The sequence below is a fragment of the Excalfactoria chinensis genome, chromosome 3, assembly GCF_039878825.1.
Source record: "Excalfactoria chinensis isolate bCotChi1 chromosome 3, bCotChi1.hap2, whole genome shotgun sequence".
Classification (NCBI taxonomy): Eukaryota; Metazoa; Chordata; class Aves; order Galliformes; family Phasianidae; genus Excalfactoria; species Excalfactoria chinensis.
The window spans coordinates 5,675,286-5,687,572 of NC_092827.1; the positions used below are offsets into that span (position 1 = coordinate 5,675,286).

At 44.5% G+C, this 12,287-nt stretch overlaps 1 protein-coding gene across 18 annotated transcripts in view; it reads left to right on the forward strand.

Moving 5' to 3' along the window:
• Positions 1–12,287, forward strand: part of DTNB (dystrobrevin beta) — a 135,178-nt gene that overhangs the window by 90,148 nt on the left and 32,743 nt on the right. For 10 of the 18 annotated variants that reach the window (XR_011902996.1, XM_072330818.1, XM_072330815.1 and 7 more), the window contains 3 exons: positions 719–832; positions 4,604–4,700; positions 10,058–10,078. Coding sequence is in view for 16 of the 18 variants with exons in the window: in XM_072330818.1 (XP_072186919.1) it covers positions 719–832; positions 4,604–4,700; positions 10,058–10,078 (232 nt within the window). In the remaining 2 variants the exon portion in view is untranslated. The remainder of the gene's footprint in view (positions 1–718; positions 833–4,603; positions 4,701–10,057; positions 10,079–12,287) is intronic. The other 8 variants (XR_011902997.1, XM_072330824.1, XM_072330823.1 and 5 more) reach the window with 2 other exon arrangements.

A 12,287-nucleotide genomic window follows, 5' to 3' on the forward strand; every position in this document is an offset into this window, starting at 1 on the left:
TCTGTGAACTGAGAAAACTAGGAGTCCTGGAAAAAAAGAGGAGATGGGCTGTAGATGGTTTCCTCCTCTTGTTCCAGAGCAATCATTGAGAAGAGATAAGTCTCTGCCTAAGAGAAACCAAAAGAGTACTGCTCTAAAAAGCAGGCTGCTCAGCAGCTGCAGACAGTGTGCTGTGTTGGGTCCCGATGCCGTGTTGGCCTCATAGCTGTGCCCAGGTGACCCTGTCCATGGCCTTGGGAGCTGCCAGTGAATGTAAGAAGGTTTGTTTAGAGGAGTCCTGGTCCTGGAGGGTTGGTAAGAAGTAAATGCTCTACTTACAAGAGAGCCTGCAGGTATTTGAAATAATTCAGCAAGATCCCAGATAAGGGAGATCTCAATCAGTGCTGTTAAGGAGCTGTGCAAGGAGAGCAGCTTGGCTGCCTCTTAGACCCATTCTACTTGAAGGGTTTTGAAGAGTCATTTCCAGCGTACAGCACACAAGCAATTTCCTACTTCTTATAACTTAAGTAGTAAATTTTCAGTGTGTATTACAGCAATTCATAAGACTGTGCTAATGTACCTGTCCTGGATTCAGATCCGTGCCAGTCATATATGAACAAAATTGCTGTACTCAGACTGAAGAGTGATGGCAAGAGTGCTTGAAGGTCTATAACAGTGTTTTAAGAGCTGTGTGGAGGGTCACTATTCCTCTGTAATCTTCCCTTTTTCATCTGTATAGAGAGATACTGCAGGAAATCCAGCGGCTGAGACTGGAGCACGAGCAAGCATCACAGCCCACACCGGAGAAAGCCCAGCAGAACCCAACACTACTGGCTGAGCTCCGGCTCCTACGGTAAATAGGAATGGCTGAAAGGTGGTGCGCACTTGGCCAATTGATCTGCTCTGTAGCACAGGCAGTGCTGACTCTTATCAGGGACATCATAAGGCAGGTGGTGGAGTCATCATCACCAGAGGCATTTGAGAGATGTGGGGATGTGGCACTGAGGGACGTGGGCAGCGGGCAGCATGGGGGTGGGTTGGGGTTGGACTTGAGCATCTTGGAGGTCTTTTCCAACCATGATTCTGCGATCCTACAATATCAGCATGTCTTCAGTAACTTCAAAGCTTTGCTTTGAGCTGCTGAATTCCAGAGAGCGGCGGCATGTTGCAATTTTCCCTTTTAGAAATGGGTTTACAAGTAAATAAAAATGTCTCTGAACGCAAGTTCTCTTTGTACAGTTCAGAAAACTGCCTGCGAAGAAGAATAACCGAGAAGAAAAATGGTATTAATTGCTCATTATATATTGCTCAGAAGGGTCGAGTTGAAGATGAATGTGAGATTAATCAGTGGAACTCTGAAAGTTCCTGCCTACAAATATTCAGACGTACACCCACAGTTGGTGAACAATCTTCTAAGCCTCTTTAAGTTCACATTTTTAAGTGACAGGGAGAAAATGACGGTATTTATAGAATAAAATGTTGCGTAGTTTGGGTAGTCACAAGGGTGTTCTCTCTAACTGTATTTTATTTCATCTTCTGCTACGAGTTAATTCAGAGCTGAACCTTCAAAAACTGCATTTGTAATCTAAAGTAGGTCCTGAAATTCAAGCTGTTGGCAGCAGCAGCTCTTTGAAAAAGACTCTGTATTCCATTTGCTGTTGTTGTTGTGGGTTTTTTTTTTCTGTCCACTTACGAAATGGCACAACTGTAGGTTTTCCATAAAGTGTAATGCTCTTCTAATGGAGCTGCTGCAACTGAAGGCAGTTTCTGCATGGTGTACTCCACTCCTGTGCTGGAAAATGTAGAGCTTTCAGCTTCTTTCATTTGTTTCTCATACAGATCCTGCTATGTATTAGCCCATTTCGTATCTCGCTGATATTCGCATTCTCTTACCTAATGACAGCAGCACAGAGATTTTCCAGCTATGGGCTTCTCGTAGCTGTGTGTATATTTTGTAATCGTTTAAAAACTGGAGAGGACGCAGAAGATGTCAACAGACGTTAAGCAAGAGCTGCAAAAAGGGACGTTGTGAGGCAGCTTGGTGTGTGTTTGCTCAAGCAGAGAAAGATGCAATAAGAACCAAGAGCTTAAATGGGAAACAAGGCACATTCAGACCACAATAAAAACACGTGCTTTCTAAAGTGAGGCAATAATCACAAGAGCAGTGAGTGAGTTTTCAGTCTCCTGTAGATATTCTTCAAAAGTAAAGCTAGCTGGGAGAAATTAGACTTGTATTTTGCTAACAGAAAAACCTGAATGGTCATTGCAGCCACTTCTGGCCTTCAAGTTCATAAACGCGGTCATCACACAGGAGATGCACTAAAGAACAGAAGGTTGAATGTGCAGAAAAATGCACACACAAATGGCCAAGAACCATCGTGATTTTCAGCCTGGCCTTCTGCATCATATGGAGTAAGAATTTTTTCCCCGCAGTGCTCCTGCCAGACCCTCTCTGACTGGGCTGAAGCATCCACATCAGGCAGACACTCAAGCTTTCATTTTGGAATAACAGAATCATTAATGTAGGAAAAGACCTCTAAGATCACCGACTCCAAACCCACCCCATCCCACCATGCCCACCAAACATGTCCCTCTGTGCTGTGTTTACCCTTTTAGAGGTGATACTACATCCCTTGATACCCTGAACGTGATTGCCACTCGGTGTCTGTGCTCTGCCTGTGCTCGGAGGACTAAAAGTCTGTGTGTTATTTCTGACCTTCCCATGCCCAGTGCTGTTTCTAAACCTTCTGCCTCCTTTTCTGGGCTGACTTTGCCCCTGATTTCATCTAAGCACAGGTTACCAAATCTTCTCAATTTCTGTGTAGCTACAAAAGCATGAAGACGTTAATCCGTGGAAAATCAACTTGTCCCAGGTTGAAAAATCTGCAGACAGCACAGCCCATAGGCATGAGTCAGCTCTACCACACTGTTGGCAAACGTAACCTTGGATGAGTGCCCTGATGTTCTTTGTTCCTTCTGCTTGCGAGCACTCAGGATGCTCATTTATACACAGGTGCCGTGGCCAGTTTGTTCCAGGCGTGAGCCTCAGACTGCGTCTCTCCATTTATGTCTCTGGGGGATGAGCTGTCATTTTATATCACGGAACATCTTTTGTCACTGATAAAGAGTTCCTCTTCTTTCTTCACCAAAAGCCATCGAAAAAGAAAGCAGGTGATGTCAGCTGAAGTCAGATAGACGCATTGGTATTGATTCTTAATTAATGACTACAGTGAGAGAGCTGTTGGTTTTTATGGTATTTGTGGAGTCGTAGAATGGCTTGAGTTGGAAAGGACCTTTAACGGCCTTCTGGACCCACTCTCCTGCAGTGAACTGGGACACCCACAGCTCCATCAGGTGCTCATATTCCACGTGTACCATCATGGAGGACTTGGGCTCAGTGATCCTTATGGGGCTCCTCCAACGTGGGATATTCTGTGATCTCCTCATTGCCTTATTTTTGTGATAGGTGTGGGCATTTAGTAACCACATTCTTCAAAATACATATACTTTTAAATGCCTGAAATTGCAAATACTTCGTAGTTTTCTGTACTTTTAAGAACCAGTGTAGAAAGAATTCTATAATGTGATCTGAACAGTTTTCTGGCTGGGCTGAGTGCTCGCCACATTCACAACCACCATAACAACAGCTCGCTGCACTCAATGGATTGATGCAGTCCAGGTTCCAGATTCTGATACCCAATTGGTTTACTGGAATTCCCAGAATGCTGCATCCATTGCGCATTGTGGAAGGACACGGAAACGCATCCAAAAACTCAGTCTGCAGTATGCGGTGCCTTTAACTCTGGAGTGAGACATTATTGTATTCACAAAAATGACTGTGAGTGAATGGATAAGCCTTCCCCATCTGTTTTCCCTTACCGTTATTTATTAATACCTGTGGCTGTGATTTGTGGGGTCCGGCATTTCTTAAATCGTATCAGAGAGGGAACCTCTGACACGTGTTGACAGTTTGTCTTTGAATTTCCCTTTATATTAGCCACTATTTTTATTTTTTTTTAACGTATAAAACAGAACCATATGGCCACGTTTCCTTACATCTCCCCCAGATAGGCATCTGCAGAAATGCAGTGGTTTATTGATGCCAAGGACAGGGAAAGACACTTATTGCCTCCTATTCTTGTTCCATGGGTTTGGGGCTCGAAGATTGCGTGTCACATTGCTGGGCAGAAATAGCTCTGCCGAGCCTCCATCCAGAGAGGTGATAGATCCAAACATCTGCAGCCTTTTCTGCTCTTCCCTGCTCTTTTCCTTCCTTTCTTTCCTCCCATAGCTCATTCTGAAGGCTCTGCAGGATGCCTGGCTCTGATGTGCGGAGTGTTCTGCAAAGGAAGCTGGCTTTTTTTCTAAACTGCAGCCCTCTGAAAAGAAGAAAATATATCAATAAAAGGGCTTCCTACTACCAAGATTTTAACTGTAGATTTTTAGATGATGAGTGGAAAGATGGTTATGGAGGGGATTTGTGGCCGTTGTGCAGCGTTTTGTTGTATTTTCATGAATTGAAAACAGGAGGGAGTGACAAAATAAAGAGGTTATATTTATGAATTTCCTGAATTTCTAAATACTCAGAGCTTCTTTCCTGAATTCTTTCCCATCTCCTGAACAGGCAGAGAAAGGATGAGCTGGAACAGAGGATGTCAGCGCTTCAGGAAAGCAGAAGGGAACTGATGGTGCAGCTCGAAGGGCTGATGAAGCTACTCAAAGTAAGGCACTGGGGGCTGGAAATGCAGTGCATCCTCTCCACTGTCTGGGATTCACTGTTCTGACACTCCTGCATTGCTGGTCTTACCCTTATAAATACTTCATAAGGAATAGAAGGAATTTGCAAAAAGTCATGTCGTTGTGGGCTCTGCACGTGGGTGCAAATGGGCAATGATTTTTCAGGTTCATATGCTGCTTTTGGGGTTGAAATGCTAAGAACATTGGAAGGTTTTGGGGAACTGTTAGATTTGGTAGCAATCTGCATGGTGTTGTGGGTAACATTTGCATTCATTCAATTGCAAAATGCATTATATACAGAGTACAGCTCCTCATGGCAGAGCATGGCAGCGTGTTTCGCAAGGCACCAACCCCATGTTGCTTGGATGTCTCCGTTTCATTGCTCAGTGGTGTTCTGATCTATAGCATACATTACTCTTTGGATTTCTGATTATTCTTTTCAGAGCCTACTGCCAGAGCTGAGCTCACATTTGATCACCAGACTCTGAAATATTATTGTGCGTTTCTTCTTTCCATTCTTTAAACTGGACACGAGTCTCATTGTATAAAAGAAATGGGAAAACACTCGAAGTGTTTTTGATCTAAGAGATGCAATGGGAGAAATGGGAGAGGGATGTGGAAGAGCTTCCCAAGGAGGATTCTGGGGCAGCAGAGCAGTGTCCTGAGGGCCTGTGTCGTCTCCATCCTTGGAGGTTTCTGAGACCCAACTGGACAGAGCCCTGAGCAACCTGCCCTGGGATGAGGTTGGACTGGAGACTCCCTGAGGTCCCCCCTCCAACCTGAGTTATCCTGAGAGCCTGTGGCTGTTTTGTCATTACTTGGTTTTACATGTTGCATTACAGTTGGACTTGATGATCTTAGAGGTCTTTTCCAACCTTAATGAGTCTGTGATTTCATATGGTTCTCCCTCCATTAAATGAAGGAGTTCTTAGTGTCCCTGGTTTTTCCCTTTGCAGATACTCACCTCACTGATGGCCCCTTTCAGTCTTTCCTCTGAAATCTGTAGTTGTCCCATTCTTACTGCACCTGATGTGCTTTGCTTGTTGTGTATGGCGCTAACTGGTTAATGGGATGCCACCAGTAAGTTCTCTGATAGTGAAATACATTACATCTGTGCAGCTCCCGTAGAAGCCAAACTTGTAATACAGTCAAATAACAAAATCAGGTTTATTTGGCAAGATCTATTTTCCATGAAGCCATAAAGCTTCATATATTGCTTATGACTTGAGCCTTGTATCAGCACTTCAGTGAATTAATGAGAGGGCAAGATGTTTATACTTCACGAGTTGCCTTCCTGTTTGAATATCAGTACCACAGCACATCCCAGTCCTTGGTGTTCTGGGGTCTGTTACGAATTACCTTGGCTGGACCAGATAACCCCTGATGTACTGAAAGTCCTGTTGATCTAAAAATGCTAGCAGATCCTCCCTAGCACCTCTTCTCAGTATTGATGGAAAGCATTTCTCTGACTTCCAAGGGGGAGGTTGTTCTTCATCCTCCTATTACTCAAACACAGAGAAGGAACAGTAATTCCTGTTCCTTTGTTAAGAATTTAACCATCTTTGCTATCAATAATCAGTGCACACCACCTCACGGCGCTGCATTGTTTCTGGGATGTGTTCATTTCAAAGTCTCCTTTTTGGTAGTTTTAGCCCTGTCAGACGTGAATTTTTAGTTCAAGTTTTATCTTCTCTTGTCATTCGGTGCTCTTAAAAGTTTTCATTTATAATTTAGATCAGCTGTTAAGCTTTTATGTTTTTTTCCATTTTCTTATACAGTATTTTCTGCATTTTTAATGCTGCCTTCAGTTCACCATTTAGAGTTGGATTGATCTTAACTTTGGTTATCTGAACGTCTGGTATCCCATCTCCCTCTATAAATGGGAAGGGAGGAAAGACGTTCTCTGGGGGTTAATCTTCTTTGTTCTTCATTAAATACAGAGGAGACAAGGCGATTAACTGGTGTTGGCCATCTTAGTTCTCACTGGGTGCTGTTAGTTACAGTGAAAATGAGGAGTTTCCTCTCTACCCCGATGATTTATCCAGCGTTATTTGTGACAGAATTCCTTTTCACCTCTTCTGATTCTTATTTTTTTTCTCTCTGCCATTTTCTTTGTTCTCACTTATGAACTTCTATACACTGAAAACCGACTCAATGTAACGCTCAGAATGGGCCAGCTGTTAACCCACACCCCCATGCCCACTGCCCACGTTCCTCAGTGCCACATGGACTCAATGATCTCTAAGGTCCCTTCCAACTCACACGATACTGTGATACTGTGATACTGTGATTCCTTGAGTACCTTTGTGGACGGTGACCCCACCACCTCCCTGCGCAGCTGTGCCACTGCATCACTGCTCTTTATGGGAAGAAATTGTTCCTGATGTCCAACCTGAAATCCATCTTCCCACGCTGCTACAGCCTGCACTCAGATTGTTCTTCACAGAGAGCTCCACATCTTTCCTCGTCCTTCTGCCTACACGTGCTGCAAACAGTCACTTGGCATCATCAGGAGGGCTTGGTTCCACCACGGTGGGCATGTATTGGAGTTTGTCCTGGAGGAGAAGCTCTGGTTGCACTCAGCTCTTTTCTAAGTGCTGGCAGTGGTATTTTGTTGTGCTGTCCAATGCATCTTGAAGCACGCTGTCAGTTCCTTAGGGCAAGGTTGTGTTCATCAAATCGACACTCATCTCCAGATGACCACAAAGCTCCATCCAGATGTCAACCAGCTCCAGTTTCATGGAATCATTGAGTATCCAAGTTGAGTTTTTGGAAGAATTTATTGTCCAAAAGTATGTTCAGGTGTTGGAACAGGCTGCCAAGGGAGGTGTTCAAGAAAAGGGTGGATGTGTCACTGAGGGACGTGGTTGGTGAGCATGGTGGGAATGGATTGGGATTGGACTTGGAGGTCTTGGAGGTCTTTTCTGACCTCAGTGATTCTGTCAATCTCTGATTCTATGATTCTATACCAAATTGGAAAGGACCTATTGGAGACCAAATTGCGGCCTTCCAGTACTTGAAGGGAGAGTATAAACAGGAGGGGGAATGGCTGTTTACAAGGGTGGACAGTGATAGGACAAGGGGGAATGGTTTTAAACTGAGACAGGGGAGGTTTAGGTTAGATGTTAGGAAGAAGTTTTTCACCCAGAGGGTGGTGACGCACTGGAACAGGTTGCCCAAGGAGGCTGTGGATGCCCCATCCCTGGAGGTCATTGTTGTCCTTTTCAACCCAGGCCATTCTATGATTCTGTTTTTCTATAAGGATCAAAAAGCCCATTTCTTCAGCAGCCTGCATGCCTCTCATCTGCCCGCAGTGCCCTCAGCTGCCCTGTTCAAATCATTTTCTTTTCCTCATCCAGGCTGTTGGCTTAGCTGCCCGTTTTTATCCTGAGGTCTCACGTAATCACCTAGTGCCATTAGCCTGCACTCTTGTAATAAGCAGACAGTGGTGATGATTGTCTGCCTTCTCGCATGGTTTTTGCCTTAAGCTAGGAGGATGTTCAGCAGACAGATCCCATTTCACTTTTTTTCTATTTCCTCAATGGTAATTTCCTCACTGGCTGATTTGATGATTTATCTCACAAGTGCTTGGTTCTTCTTGCAAAGCACCGCGCGTCTTGAGTTTTTTTGGTTGGCCTTTTTTCACATCTGTAGTTAATGCTGAGGCCTCATTTTTCAAACTAACAACTTTTTTTGTAGAGTGGAGATTGTTTAAGATCTTTTCCCTGACCTGACTCACCATCTGGTCCTGTGAGTCCTTGCACTGGGAGAAGCAACAACTGGAAACATGTGGGAGCGAGGGAAGGGCACTGGCAGCTGGTGGGGTTCAATGGTTCATGAGAACCATGTTCTGCTGCATCAGTACCTAAATGTGCACCTGAACCCCAAACCTGGGGAGAAAAAACAGAAGTGTCCACTCAGAAATGAGGAATTCTGTGGTCATGTGTTACCATACATCTCTGCAGTGCCCTCAGGAACACATCACTGTCTCTTGGGGTAGTGGATGGTGAGAAGAACCCAATCTAAATTTGAGGTCAGGCTCCGGGGGGGTCCTTCTCAAACAGGACATAAATGAGAGGAGGTTGATAAAGGGATCCCAGCTTTCAAGGTCAGAAGCCACTTCTATTCCATTAATTTTAATTCCACGAACTTCAATTCCATGAACTGCTTTCTAGGGAGATGCACTGGGGAGCAGCCCTGCTGCTCTCTGCACTTTGTGCGAAGCCACCACTGGGGAGAATGCATGCTGTTACCCCCCAAAAAAGCTGGAACCGCTTATTCTACACACACAAAAAAACCTCACACTGCCAACCTTTCCTGCTAGTGCACACTGCTGCTACCCCACCACAGCTGCTGCCTTCCTCCATGGAAGTGAACTCATGTAACAAACAGTGTGCCCACTGTTACAGAGCCCGTTGTTATATAAGGACAAAATCTGTGAAAGCATTTGACTTAGAAAGAAACTCTTGACTATGTGGTATTTCAGTGATTTTGCACCGTGACACGAGAAATGCTTGTGTAATTGACATTGGGGTGTGATCCCACTGGCCCTGAAGGATCATATTATGCATTGCTCTGATCCAAAAGAGGATAAATTCATCCACATTTCACCTTTTTTGCTCTTTCAGGTTAGCATGCTCAGTACTGATCAAAGCTGAATTGCAACAGTAACATCATTCTCTCCATCTTTGTACCTTCTCCATATCTTTGATTCTTGTGTCTCCCAGTTTCTCTTCTCCCACTGTAGGTATAACTTAGTTCAAAACCCAAAGAGCCCACCTCCCATAAATTTGCCTTTTTGAAACCCAACCTGCAGAGCTCACCACAGCCCCAGTGCTCACTCCGTGATCAACAAGGTGACATTTTGCCTCTCAGCTGACGGCATTTTCAGTTTTTGCGATGGCAGGGAACCAAAAGCAATGCATTGATTGCACGCCTCAGGTGGTGCTGGCAAACTTTTCAGTCTGAAAGCAAGATTGTCTTGAAGACGTCTGGAGAGTCATTTCTGAGTCTAGGGCAGGAAGAGAGCCCAGCAGAAGTTCTGCTTCCAAGACCACAGTGACATCCTTTCCATGTTTTCAACGTTCTCAAACACTGGTGGCCATTTTAGACAAGAGCTGCCTTTTAAAATGGGACAAGTTACACTTTTACATTCCCACCACTTCACTGTTCCACCCAACTTCATTGTTTCTGTCTGTGACTACAGATGTTCCCACCATTTGCCACGTTCTCTTCCTTCATTGGATCTGTTGTATATTATGTATATGTGTGTTTCCTCGTAACATGGTAATTAATCTATCCTGTTTCTCTCTTCACCTTTATCTTTTGCCAACCATTATAGGAAGAAGAGCAAAAACAGGCAGTAAGTGGACTTCAGTTTGTAGGTGACCTCTTTTCTTCTTTTTGCATGAAAATACAAATTTCCGTTTGCTGTCTTGTGTGCAAATAAGCCACGGGGGTGAAGGGGTCTTCCTCACGGGTGAGTTTGAAAGCAGCCCCCGTGGTTATTCAGCAGAGCATGTTTTTGTATACATCCATAAAGCTCTTCCTCTGTCCCTTTCAAATTAAGTCGATTGCTGTGAGCACGCAAGAGATGGCCACGTTGTTGGGTTTCTATAGAATTGTGCATGACCATCCAGGGTTGAAATTTTGGATTCTCAGCTGGCTTTGTAATGTGTTTTCTTGGCAACTCCTTGGAGTGTTTTCCTTGCTAAGAAAGCTTTCTTGTCTCTTCAGGTATCCTTAATTTGCCTCTTTGCCACATACAAGCCCATGCATGAAAACTAATTAATGACTTAATATTCTAGGCATGGATCCATATCACTCAATCACGGTGTAGTCTCCTTGAATTAGTCCCAGAGTGCTCATTGTACACAGGATGAGCAAACCAAATGAAGAGGCAAGAACGCCGTTCGCTTTGTTACTGATTCTCTTTTCTGTTGCCCACCTTTTAAAATCTGAGTCCTGTGTTGATTTCGGAATCCACTCCAGAGGGAGCCCTTCTGCTTTTCTCAGAAGCAGACAGATGTTCAGCGTCTCCCTCCAGCAGAACAAATCTCCAGCATTTTTGAGCATGTTTTTTTTCTTGTAAGCAGAGCATTAATGGCGATCAATCCCGTGTTTCCAATTGCTGGGGTTTCTTTTACGTCCTATCAGATACACGAATTGGAAATTCTTGTGACTTTTTTGGTTTTTTTGTAATGAAATCTATATTTCTGGGGAACTTCGATTGCTGAAAATGCTTCAATGCTACTTGTGCTGAAATTAGCTTTTGGTAATTTTGGGGTGGCCTTTTATTACAATTCTGCCATCAACTTGAGATTGAGGTAAGTGTGCATCTCCTGTTGGAGCCCAGTTTGTCTTTAGGTGACGCTTCCAGTATTTATCCCTGGACTTGCTGAGACACCTTGCAGAAATCCCTTGGCTTAGGGAAGGGGACAGATTGTAGCACATGGCACCAGTCTTAAGGAATTTCCTGGGGAAAGGGAAGAGCCAACATTCCTCAGTCCCTGTCCTCCTACTTCATGCTGTATCGTATGTCATTTTCTTACCCACCATCTTTGCTAGGAATAATGCTCTACACGGAAGTGCTGCGTGTTATTAGCTTGTTTTTTTCCTCCGCTGTGATGTTCATCCTTATTCTGAATATAGAAAACGGGTAAATAGGAGATCAAGTGAATAACTTGCCCAATTTTACTTCCTCTCAATCCCTGGAGCAGTGTGTTAGTAAGAGGATAAGAGAGCCAAAACTGAGCACTAAAATAATGTCAGTACATTGTTACGCTGCCAGTCCCGTTCTGTTGGAATAGATGATGAACGAGCCAAAAAGGATTTGAAACTCAGGAAAGCAGATTTTGGCCAGCCAAAGGGCACACCGCTAATCATTAGGAGTGGAAAATTTACATCCTTATGTTTATGTAGGCTGAAATAGACCAAAATTGTTCTCCTAACTATAAAAGTGCATCTGGCCCTTTCACTGGATAGAATCATAGAATCCTTCAGGTTGGTAAAAACATCTGACATCACCGAGTCCAACCCCAGCCCAGCCCACCGTGCCCACCAGCCATGTTCCTCAGTGCCACATCTCCGTGATTCTGGAACACCTTCAGGGACGGTGACTCCCATCTGCCAACTTCTCCGGGGAAATACCATGGGAGACAAAGGCTGTACTAAAATCTAGGCACATCGTATCCACAGCCTTCCCCTCATCCTCTAGGTAGTATGGCACTGAGAAAGATTCGGAATTGTTCGAGTTGGGAGGGACCTTGAAAGGCCATCTGGTAGTGAGCAGAGACACCCACAGCTGGATCAGGTGCTCAGAGCCCCATCCAGCCTCACCTCGGCTGTCACCAGGGATGGGACACTGACCAGTTTGGTGAGGTCTGCCAGGGTCCCTCTAATGGCACTGCAGCCATCTGGTGTGTCAGTTGCTCTCACAGTTTTGCACTCATTAGGGGTGAGCGCTCTCCTTTCATCTACATCATTACTGGAGATCCTAAATAGTTCTGGCCCCAGTGTCAACCCTTGCGGCACACCATCAGTGAGTGTCCTCCAGCTGGACTTGTGTCACC